General features: G+C 45.5%; 1 protein-coding gene across 1 annotated transcript; it reads right to left on the reverse strand.

Annotated features, from left to right (window-relative positions):
- Positions 1 to 177: 177 nt before the first annotated feature.
- LOC137904050 (solute carrier family 22 member 17-like) lies at positions 178 to 5167 on the reverse strand. The gene is made up of 3 exons (XM_068748215.1): positions 4697 to 5167; positions 1754 to 1857; positions 178 to 370 (listed from the first exon to the last, which is right to left on the reverse strand). Exons 1-3 carry the CDS (start codon positions 5165 to 5167, stop codon positions 178 to 180), a joined length of 768 nt encoding a protein of 255 aa, XP_068604316.1.
- Positions 5168 to 11559: the final 6392 nt, after the last annotated feature.

An 11559-nucleotide genomic window follows, 5' to 3' on the forward strand; every position in this document is an offset into this window, starting at 1 on the left:
CATTCAGCACAAACGCCACGACGACAACTCCATTCAGCACAAGCCGCAAAAAGAACTCAGGATCAAGCTGAGAACTCAAACGTGGACGACGGACGGTGATTAAACTCAGTTAAACATTAATAAACAGCATTCAACATTACGTATTTAAGGTTGATTAGTGAATACGAAGTGTTAGCGTTAGCTGTGGGCACCCCTCCGCATAGTGGAATACTCACGGGTGATGTACAGAGTGAGGTAGACTCCCGCGCTTCCTGCCGCCAAGCAGAAGCGCATGACGATGAAGATGGAGGGGTACGGAGAGACGCACCCCAGCACCCCAAACACCACCGACAGCGTCAGAGAGATCAGAAGAGTCTTTGATCTGCCCAGCCTGCAGAGCGACAGCGATAGCGAATACTGCTGTATTATTATTACTGGGTACTGCGTATAATTACACAAGGAAAGTCCTTTAATGAAGCGTGACTCCAGATTCGGTAACTTCGTTTAAAACACTTCTAAAAACTTATTTATATAGACTGGTTTTTAATTGATGGAGTCCTCTGTTTTAATTACTTTTCATTTATTTTAATTTTAATGTATTTATTTTTATATTTGTTTAACATTGTTTTATTATTTTATGATTATTGCTGGGTACCTACTCTCAGCACTGTTGCTTTTAAACACCCGTTTTACATTGATGAATGTTTGTTTAATATGTATTTTTGGTTTGTATGATTTGTTATAATCTGTAAAAGCACTTTGCGAATCTTATTTCTAAAAAAGTGCTATATAAATGAAGTTTATTATTATTATTATTATTACAACTTATTGATCGGTAAATTCATTATGAATACAGTAATCCGAGATCACAGCGACATGAAGTTTGTTTTTTAGCATTTAAAAAAATAAAATAAACTGACATGTAGACATTGTTATAGAAGCTGAAAAAAAAAAAGGTTGTATAAATTATTTATTTTAATTATAATGGAAGTGCTGAGAATGCAGGAGCAAACGCGGCACTTCACAAACATGCTTAAATATTAACAGCTGCACGTCTGAGAAGAGAAAACGATGCAACGGCCTACGGTGGATACGAGAATAAAGATGACGGCCTGAAATCTGCAGCATTGTGAGCACAGACAATAGAAATCAGACGTGACAAGATTAAGACTTATAATTCTGAGAGAAACAGTTTTGCTAAATTAAATTTCAGCATTTTTTTTTTTTGACAGTAATTGTACGGACCTGCAGACACCTTGTCCAAACACAATATTCCCCAAAAGGCTGAAACAGACATAAATGTAAAATGCCTGTTTGAAAGCTGCTCCGGTCTGCAGCGCCACCCGATCGCTGGCGATTGGTCCGTTTCCACCTGCGTTCTCGTGCAGCAAACTCCCTCCTGACTACGGATCAGGGCCGTTCTCTTTTGTTCCTTTCACATCCCCAGAAGGCTGCGTTAATTCAACACTCTGAGCAAACAGATGCTGCGCTCAATCGGGCAGCAAATTAATGGAGGCTGTAAAGCCGATTGCATTTGCATCATCTTCCTCAGGATTCCACAAAAACTAATTTAAACAGATTTAGTGTTTTTTTTGGTGACGTCTGATTTAGGGATGCGAGGAACAGAAACTTGCTGTGTTTTTTTTGGTGACGTCTGATTTAGGGATGCGAGGAACCGAAACTTGCCGAGTAAGAACGAGAATCTGTAAAAGAGGGAACGAAGGGACCAAACAGCAGAACGTGCTAAAACGTGTGCACGTGTCTGCGTGTTTACCTGTCAGCCATGTAGCCCAGGCCCAGACAGCCAGTCAGGAGGCCCAGGATGAAGCACACCTCCTCCACCGGGACCAGCCAGTACCGGCCACACACCAGGTTCCACTGGACAGCAGGGACAGAGAGATCAGTCAGCCGTTACCCGAACAGGCAGCCAGCGAGCTCGTACAATAAAACACGGCGGGCGCCAAAAGTCTGAATGTTTTTCTTAATAAAACGTGTCTTAAATAGCGCCCAGCCTAATTAAATACTGCGTGTCCCTCTGCCAAGACCCAACACTCGCTTTAATTAAATTAAACCCTGATCCAAATTCCAAGGAGACGCATCTGCGGACAAAAAAAGACTGCAGTCATTGTTGTAATAAAGCAAATTAGAATGCGTGGATCTCCTCTATTAACGTGTGATCTCTCCCGGAGAGGATTCCTAACCCTTCCTCCAGATTTAACGGCATTCTGTCAAGCTGTTTGTGCGGAACTGCAAAAAAAAAAAGTAAATAAAACCTCTGATTACTGCGTTCCAAGTAGAAAATAAAAGCCTGAATCCACCCTTTTATCCAGATCCAGTCTTCTTTAAAGGTCAGTCAAAGGGAGCGAGTTTGGTTTCAAGGACCACATAAAGACAAGTGGACGCTTTGCGCAGACTTCCTTCCATGTTTTAAAGCCTTCAGCCAAAATGCAGAACTGAGCGTTCATATATGCTCTGAGCAAATGAAATGAATTCCCTTTGCTCAAAACGCAGACGGGTTTTATTAACTCGGCTGACTGTGGAGCCAAACCGCAGTCTCATACAGAGGATGATCTTAACTATTATGTCTATTACATCTTCTTCACAAAATGTTAACGGCGGTGACAATAATCCCTGGTCCGTCCTCCGTCCTCCGTCCTCCATCCTCCGTCCTCCATTCTCCGTCCTCCCAAGAGGTATTTGTAGGAATATATCCTGTACTTTCTGCATAATCCTGCTGACAAAACAAACCCCAAAACCGACACTGGTGAAAACGGAGCTTTCCCATCCTGAGGTAATAATCCTGGTTTAGTCCTGGATTACAGAACAGAGGAGTCTCGCGGTTGCGATAGAAGGAAGGGGGTGTATCCCTGCTATTATTAGCAGTAGTATTTTGTCAGCAGAGAGCAGTAATAGCGGTTTTACACCCCAGGGAGACTCTGGGTGTGTGCGGCTCATCATAATACTTCATCCTCATGGAAAACAACACATCTTCTCTCAGACGTGGGTTCTAATCCCATTAAACCGTCGCAGCGATTTGCGTTAAACAGCCGAGCTCTGCTAACGTCGCCGTCTGCCGGCCCGCTGAGGGCAAAATGATTTTAATGATCTGGGGGAGGGCCGTGTGAGAACAGAGCGCCGCTGATAAAAAAAAAGGGCCTTTTGACCAGTAATCGGAGCTCGTGTACAGAAACACAAAAGCCCGTCACGTGACATCAAAGGTCCCGCTGCTTGGGCAAGGAGTCGGGTTAAGGGCAGCGCAGCAGCCCAACCCACAGAGCTCATACGGGTGGAATGTTCTGGTGACGTGGGGGGGGGTGCACCAAAACCAGTCCTCCCACTCCCAGACTGGTTTTGAGTATGACCTTCAGCCATCAGTCGTCCGTGTGTGTGTGTGTGTGTGTGTGTGCGTGCGTGTGTGTGTGTGACACGATGCAGAAATCATGTCAGAGACTCCTCCTTATTGATTTCCAGGATTCCATTTTTATGAGTTCACCTGTGATCGTCATCGGCAGGTCGTAGAGTCGCCCGCCCGCTTAAGCGCCGGCCCGGCGACCACGGCCTCCAGCTGCTGCCGAGTTTTATTTATTGATTGATTTGGTGGTGGAGGAAAGGCTGATCAGAAGCCTTCCTGCTTCCTGCCAGCTCAGAGAGAAGCAAAAAAAAAAAAAAAAAAAAAAACTTAAATCTCCTTCCTGTTCACGCCACTGGAAAGTAAAGCAACGAGGAGCCGGCGTGCGACCGGCTGCGTGAGAATGTTCTCGCTGGCATGCTGCTGCTGAACGCCTCCCTGGGTGGCGTCCGTGTGACCTCGGCTCGCTGCAGCGGCGTGGGAGGATTACCGGTGAGCCGCCCTAATAACGGGGGGGCTGGAGACCTGGGCGTGGCCCAGACAGTCACACGGATGACTAGAACCCGTGAAGACACTGGCGAGCACTTCAAAGCTTTTACTGTGGAATCCAGCTGCTTTGTTTTTTTTCACTCTGGTCACTGGTCAAAAGGCCAAAACGCTTTCAGGCTGACGTTTCTCAACACCGTTTCCCCTCAGTCCTAATTCTGAGCCTGCCGGCCGGTGGTTGAGTGCAGCGCTCAAAGCTCGATGTTAAAGTTAAAAGCGTGCAGATAGCGGCCGGGGGCCGGGGGCTCAGAAACAGGATTTATGTGTCCCTCTTGGTGTCCACTCGTCTTTATGTGTCCCTCTTGGTGTCCACTGGTCTAACACACACCGTGGTGCGTTCGTGGAGACTCCCCTGAATGAGTCGACAAACATCAGCCATCCTTTCATCTTCGTGTTAGAAGAGAAGTCTAATTTTAATGAGAGGTATCCTTGTCAAAGCTTTGCTCCTACATCACCCACAATGCAACGCAACCACTAACATTTGGGCGAGGGGACCAGGACCAACCCTCCATTATAACCTTGCAATTTGTGTAGTGACAAATAAAGTTTCTTCTTTGTCTAAAATCACTACAGGGGGGGGGTCGGCGACTTGTTTTGGGTTTTTGGGCAGGAAGCCGGCCAATGTTAAATTACCGTAAGCATATTGTGTGTGCGTGTGTGTGTGTGTGTGTGTGTGTGTGTGTGTGTGTGTGTGTGTGTAGGTGTGTGTGTGGAACACAAGGTAACATGGTATCAGGGATCTCCAAGATCTCTCAGAACTCCTGTCCACACGGCCGCGCCGAAACCTAAACTGAACGTAAAGCTCAGGGGGCGGGGCTTCACCTCTATGACAATGCTGTCCTTCAGTCCGTCCGTCCTGTCGTACTCCCATCCGTCCTCGCAGTCCTCCACGGCCGACTGGCTGCCGTTGACGTACCGCTTACACTGGGACAGGCCCCCGCCGTCCCCGGGCCTGGGCCCCTTCTCCCAGGGCAGGGAGGCGTTCAGCGCCTCGGGGGACGGCGGGTACCCCGGCAGGCGGCAGTGGTGGGGCGGGGAGAAGGTGATGAGGGGGTCGGAGGAGAGCAGGAACGCCAGGAAGAGAGTGGGGAGGATGGAAAGAGCAAGCAGCGCCTTCTGCTTCTTCCTGCCCAGAGCCAGCACCATCACCTCGCCGGTCGGGGGCAGGGACGGCGGGGCGGGCGGGGAGGAGGAGGAGGAGGGCACGGGGGAGGAGGGGAGAGACGGAGGAGGAGGAGGAGCAGGAGGGCACGGGGAGGGGGAGACCAGCGGAGGAGAGTCTGGGGATGTCATCTTCGGGGTTGTGAGGAGCAACGGGACGGGACGCTGGAGAAACCTGCAGGAGACGAGACGGGAGGAAAACGTTGGACCGATTCCTGAATAAACACCCCCACTGGGGGACGTCACCGTAGCAACGTAACGACTTGTTTCAGAGCTTCCCCCGACGGCAACACGGGAAACTTTACAACAGGAGACTGTGGGGGGAGTGAGAGTGAGAGGTAAAGTAGTGAGACCGGGATGAACGGCGGCTCCGGACCGGAGGCGGAGCTTGAGTCGCGTTTCACCGGGAGCCACGAGGAAGGATCCGGAAGGATCCGGAAGGATCCGGAAGGATCACAGGACAGTGAAGGGAGGGAGGGAGCTTTGAAGAGAAAGCTAGAGAGGAAGGTGAAGCGGTTTCTACAGGCAAGAGGGGAAAAGGAAAGCCAAAGGAGGAGGACGAGGAGGAGGAGGAAGAGGAGGAGAACAAAAGCTGCGTTTTGTGTTGAATCTGGTAAAAACATAAAATATGTTTGAGTTATAAACATTTGTCAATGACTAATACACAATAATACATTTTACTTCCAACTGTCGTAGACCAACGGAAATATAAAGCAAATATTGGTTCAAATATTCAGCCGTTTGACTTTCCTGCTTTTATTTATCAGCAGTTTTGTTTGGATAAATCACGATGACGTCACTTTCCTAACTGAAAATAGTTCACGGCCCCAAAGGGGGGGGGGGGGGGGCATGCCGCTTTATTCATGCTGATTCCTGGTTTTAGGGGGAACACAAAGGTTTCAGGTTTCTACAGGTGTGTCGCAGGTGTAGTGACGTCAGTATTTAATAAAGGAGCGCCTGAGGAGACAGACAGAGAAATAAATCCCCCCCCCCCCCAGTAGCGGACTGGAATGTGCCCAGTCCCCCCCCAGGAATCCCAGTCTTACATAAGGGAGTCCACGAGGAGGGGGGCGCTCCGTGGAAGCGGACACGCTCCATTAAATGGAGCAGCAGCGTGAGAATAACATGGGAATGAAGGCCGACAACACGCACGCCGGGTCCCGTTGTTATTCCGGATTATTCCGGATTATCCCATTACTCACCGTCCAGATGTTTAACGAGAGACTAATTCCTGATGTCTCCAAAGCACGAAGGGGGCGGCGGGGCGTTTCACCGCGTCCCCCGTCTGTCAAATAAGACGCGTCTGTCCCGACATCGCCGCTTCCTTCCTCTGGCGCCGAGCAAGGACGCTGGACGCTGGACCCCCCCCCCAGCCGGGGGTGCTGGCTCACTGGCTGGTAACGTCGCTGTTCAGTCCACGTTTGTGTCCGCCGACATCACGCAGATTCATTAAATGCGGTCCGAGGTCGTCTTAAAGGGGAAGCGCGGCGTCGCTCGGCGGACAAAGAGCGGCTGGAACGCGCCGCTTTAAAGGGACGCGCGTCTCCGCCGGCGGAGGCGCACTTCGGAAAAAGTCGGCTAAAACCGGACGACGTCCGGACAAAGGTCGTCTATGATGGTGAGATGCGGCGCTCATCAATCAGAATCAAAATCTGGAATAGGAGTGGAATAATAGTAAATCATCATCATAAAAGGAATAAGAATGTTAAATAAAGTTTGATTTTAGTTACATTATACGCATTATTATGATTTTACAGTCATAAGTACTTGATTATTATTATGATTATTGTACATATTATGTGTCTTTTTAATGTATTGTTATTTTGCATCAATTGAGTAATTTAATATTAGTTTTATTTGTATTGTTAAGTGTCGATGATTTATGGACGAAGGACTTTCAACGGAAACAAGACCGCAAGGGCTTTTCTGAAATGCTCCTCTTAGACAGGATGTTTGACTGTATTCTACTGTAATACATGCTACTGTGTGACTGTACTTGTACTCTAACATTCTATATAATAAATATATTCATCATCATCATTAATGGATGCATATCGAATTCCTCAATGTGAATTTTCAGGTAAGAAACTGCGTTTTGTAAAGAAGTTAGAGGACTTCAGGTACCTAAAGGGTCAACAGTGCAGAGTGATGGAGAGAATGTGGAAAGGAGGTGAAGAATCGTGTGCAGGCAGGCTGGAATGGAGGAAAGTATCAGGTGTGTTTATGTGATAGGAGAGTGTCAGCGAGGATGAAGGGAAAGGTCTACAAGACGGTGGTGAGGACAGCCATGATGGACGGCTGAGAGACAGTGTCTCTGAGGAAAAGACAGGCGGGGACAAGCCAAAAGTACAGTAGTAGTAAAGAGTTCAAAGCTTTTCTGAATTCAACAAAGGCGTTTTATCCCACCGCAAATCTTTTAAACTTGAGTATTAATTAGGTTTACGTGTTTGTGTTTTATGTAACTACAAAAGCAGATAACAGCCAGTTTTTTAAATCCTCTTATCTGGAGATCACAAATTGGAAAAAGGAAACAGTCATCTGGGTGGCCTGTCGTGGGACGCCTGTTCCTGATGAGTCACTCGTTTATTAGAAATGTGACCTGAAAGCAAATTTCAAGTCAGGTTAGAGAGAATGGGACAAAATATATATATAATAGTGTTATAACTGTTTGATTTGTGACCATTTAGGAATAACTTGCTCAGCAAACACAGACTTCTCCTTCATGTGTTTGGGATTGAGAGTTCTGCAGAGATGGATCCTGCTGTTTTTGTTTTTTGTTTTTTCCTCTTTCCTCTGTCATCAGCGTTTCTAGAAATATCTCGGTTGAATAAACACACAAATTGTTCTTTATTGTGAACTATTGTGATTTTTACCTGAATATAAATGTTTGAAATAGAACGAGGGATTGTTTGCGTTGTTGCTTATATCATGATCATCAAGTAACCTAATCTAATTTTTCAAAGTAACAACAAAATAAATGTTATTAAGTTAATGCAAAAAAAGAGGTAGAGGCTCAGAACTCCGTACGACCGGAGGGTCCGCCCTGACTTAAAGACGAGCTCCTAGCGTGGTTAATTATCACTTCAGATGGATGATGAAGGTTAGGGTGTTTTCTGAAGATTCACATTTGAAAACAGTTTGCTGTCAAGTAGGATAATTAATATTCTTTTTAAGCTGTTGGCATTTTTCAGTAGATGCAGAAGAAGCACCGAGAATCAGAGGTAGAGTGAGGCCTCTGTTCCGTGTTGGCTATCTTTGCAGGAGCCCTGGATGTGTCTGCCGCATGATGGAGCCATAAATCACCGGCTGAGACGGCGCTAATGTGCCCCCCCCCCCCCCCCCCAACCCTAACCCAATTTTACTGTTCAATCAAAGCTACAGTTAGAGGTAAAGTTACATATTTATGTACTATTTATTATCAATAAACAAATCAGATAACAGTTACTTCTAGCTGTGGTCCAAAATTATGAAATTATGGAAATTATGTGTCAAAGTAAAATTATTTTTAAAAGAAAGTATAAATATGAGGTATTTTTAAAAGTATGCATGTATTAATGGGCAAAACGTACTACCAACAAATGTAATGTGTTGCGTTCATGGTGTTTATTGTGTGTGTGCAAATACGTACCGGTAATATGACCGTTGTCATATGATCTGTTTCTGAAGGCGGGTAGGATTTCACACTTCATCCGACTCCTTTTGAGCATCCTAAACATGCATTTATTTATTTATTTTTTATTTTAGTTCATTTTGAGTTTATGCCTGATGTTTGATGCTCAAATAAATAAATAACAGATACAACGCAACATCAAAATACAACACAAAAAGCTACGTTCATTAACGCCAATTATGCTGCAAACATGAGGCATATCCAGAGACCGGCTCCTCGCAGCATTCCTGAGTCCATTCTTCATGGAAACGGGCCTCTCAGTTCTGGAATATCCCGGAGCTCTTTGTGCTGCTATAAGATCTTTTTTTGAAATCCTAGCAGAGGATTTCAATTTGATGGAAATCATTCTCGAGAATGTTTGGAATGTTGTAAAATGTTACCTTGCTGGACTGTGCAGTCTGCTTCAGATTATTGTCCTCTCAGAATGTCCAATGACACACAAGATTCATCTTCTTCAAAGCGTGGGGGGGGGGGGGCACAGATCAGGATCCACCACCCCTGTATCTAATCTGATTGTTTCTGAGCTACTGGAGCCGACTCGTCTGCTTTAGAGTCTGCAGCGGTGCACGTCTTAATGAAGTCTTCATTTAGATATATAGGCTGGAACATGAAAACAAAAACAACATTTCTGAAGTCATAAATAAATAAGAGTAGAAAAGCACTCGGAGAGCGGAGGCCTCCGCCAAGCGCCTCAGTCCCCCTGTATTGTGAAATGTCTGCGTCGGTTCTCAGTCATTCCGGAAATCATGAAGGGCAAAAAATGAAGAATCAACGACTTGTTCAAGTTCGATTGAAGACAGAAATCGAACTTAAACAAGTCCAGTCGATTCTTCATTTTTTTTAATATTGCTTATCAAAGTGATCCAGAATCCAGGATCTCTTGTGGATCGTCACCAAACTTTAATCAACTCTTCCTGGTAAGATTCCCAAAACTTCCCGAACATTTCATCAAGATCAGTCCAGAAATGTATGCGTTATCTCGCTAAAAGCCAGACAGACAGACAGACACCAGGGAAAAATAACCTCCTTGGCAGAGATAATGAATGATCATTGATTTTCACTTTTCCAATCATTCCCTCATGACAGCCTGACCACGATGGCTGCCAACACTCCTCACATGAAGCGCACCTTCTACCACAGCAGATCATCCGAACGTATCGATTATCTCGTTAGCGAGCATCAATGCTAACTCTGGAAGGAGTGGCGGGAACCCGAAGCCAGGCCGGAACACTGTGCTACACTACGTCAGGAAATGAAAGTCTTTCCTCATATTTTAGACTCGATCCTGTTTGGATTTTGAAATATCCAAACGGCATATTCTGGAGACACAAAATCCAATCATAGTCTGCTCTGTGACTGCTCTGGAAATACCGTTAAATAACGGGAGCCGTGACATCGGAGCGGCTTCGGCGAAGCTGCGGTAGGGTTCAGACAGACAGCCTGCCGCTGTTGAGTAACGCGGCAGCGATGAGGAGAAACGAAGTCTTTCTTCACTCTGCAGCGATGTCGCAGTCCTGGGACCACAAATTACCCCACACGACTCTGCGGGACATTTCAACAGACGCACTCGCACAAGAAGTCAAATACACGGCAGACTGGGAGCAGCTCCCGTTACGCTTTCACTGCATTTATCGATGAGGCGACGACACGAATATGGAGGATAAAGTCAATGCGGAGGAATTCTGTTTTATTTATTTATTTCACACCGTTTTACTGATGTTGAGGGGAAAAAAGATTTTGTGGTTCCAGCCTGTCTCAGATTCACGACGGCCCTCACATCATAATATTGAATCTGGGCCCTTTTATATCAAAGGCAGGAAGTAACAAAGTACAAATACTCGCTCCAGTCGCGTTTTCATGTAGCTGTAATTTAAATTACTCCCTAAATTCTAACATTAATATTTAAAACTACTCCTACGCCCTACATTTTCTAAAGGGGATTTTTCTCCCTCTCTTCATTATCATTTAGCTTTACTGGCATAAAGACTGATTTTTACCTGACGTGACTGCAGCACGTAGAAAACACGTGATGTCAGTGTCTTTTTCTGTTTTCTAAGCAGTCGTTGATGCTGAATAATTTATTTGCAAGTGAACGGGATTAATCACTGTCAAATTACAATCCTTAATCTGTTCATTTGATATTATAGCTCCATATAAGGTTCAGTTCTATTTGCACAAACACTGTCAGGAGAAATCCTCTTCAAAAGGCAACCTTCTTTTTATACTAGAGTACTTTTCAGACTTCGTACTCTAACTTGGGTAGAGAAGTTAAATCCATACTTTTAGTACTTTTGGTATTTTATTTCTCTGCTATTAGCACTTCTTTTGTTACTGGGATTTAAACCTAGCTGCTCGCAGTGTGTATGTTCTATCTTGTAATAATGCGTGTTAAAGTAGCGTCACAGTTATTGATTGCATACTAACTCATAGCACTTTAAAAAAGGTTCATATAATTTTCCTTTGATGTTTTTAATAAATCCAGCACATTGATAGCAAATGTTTTCATTATGTTTTGTATGAAAAGGAAGTAAACGCCCAACGTTGCCTCTTTTCTAATGCAGAAACTAGACTTAGAAGGAGACCCAGATGCAAAGGGTCCCTGGTTATCTTGGAAATGCTCAACAATAGCCCCCCCACAATAGCTACCAGATGTTGTAACTACTGTTTCGGGAAAACACTTTAAAGGTGTCTGGCTTCTTGCCCCCCCCCCCCCCCCCCCCCCCCTCCTCTCTGGCTCCTATCTCTATGTCCTTTTGCTTCCATCACAGCCACAGGAAGACCCCGGCAGCCCAAAACACTGATACTATCTCTGCGCTCCTCATCTCTATTCTCTGCTGTGTTGAAATCCTGCCCA

This window comes from Brachionichthys hirsutus, chromosome 14, assembly GCF_040956055.1.
Source record: "Brachionichthys hirsutus isolate HB-005 chromosome 14, CSIRO-AGI_Bhir_v1, whole genome shotgun sequence".
Lineage (NCBI taxonomy): Eukaryota > Metazoa > Chordata > Actinopteri > Lophiiformes > Brachionichthyidae > Brachionichthys > Brachionichthys hirsutus.

Coding starts and splice junctions, on each gene's coding strand:
- LOC137904050 (XM_068748215.1), bottom strand. CDS start 5,167: ATGACATCCCCAGACTCTCCTCCGCTGGTCTCCCCCTCCCCGTGCCCT. Junction 1,858..4,696: donor AGGACAGCATTGTCATAGAG/GTGAAGCCCCGC, acceptor CCTGCTGTCCAG/TGGAACCTGGTGTGTGGCCG. Junction 371..1,753: donor CTGGGCTACATGGCTGACAG/GTAAACACGCAG, acceptor GTCGCTCTGCAG/GCTGGGCAGATCAAAGACTC.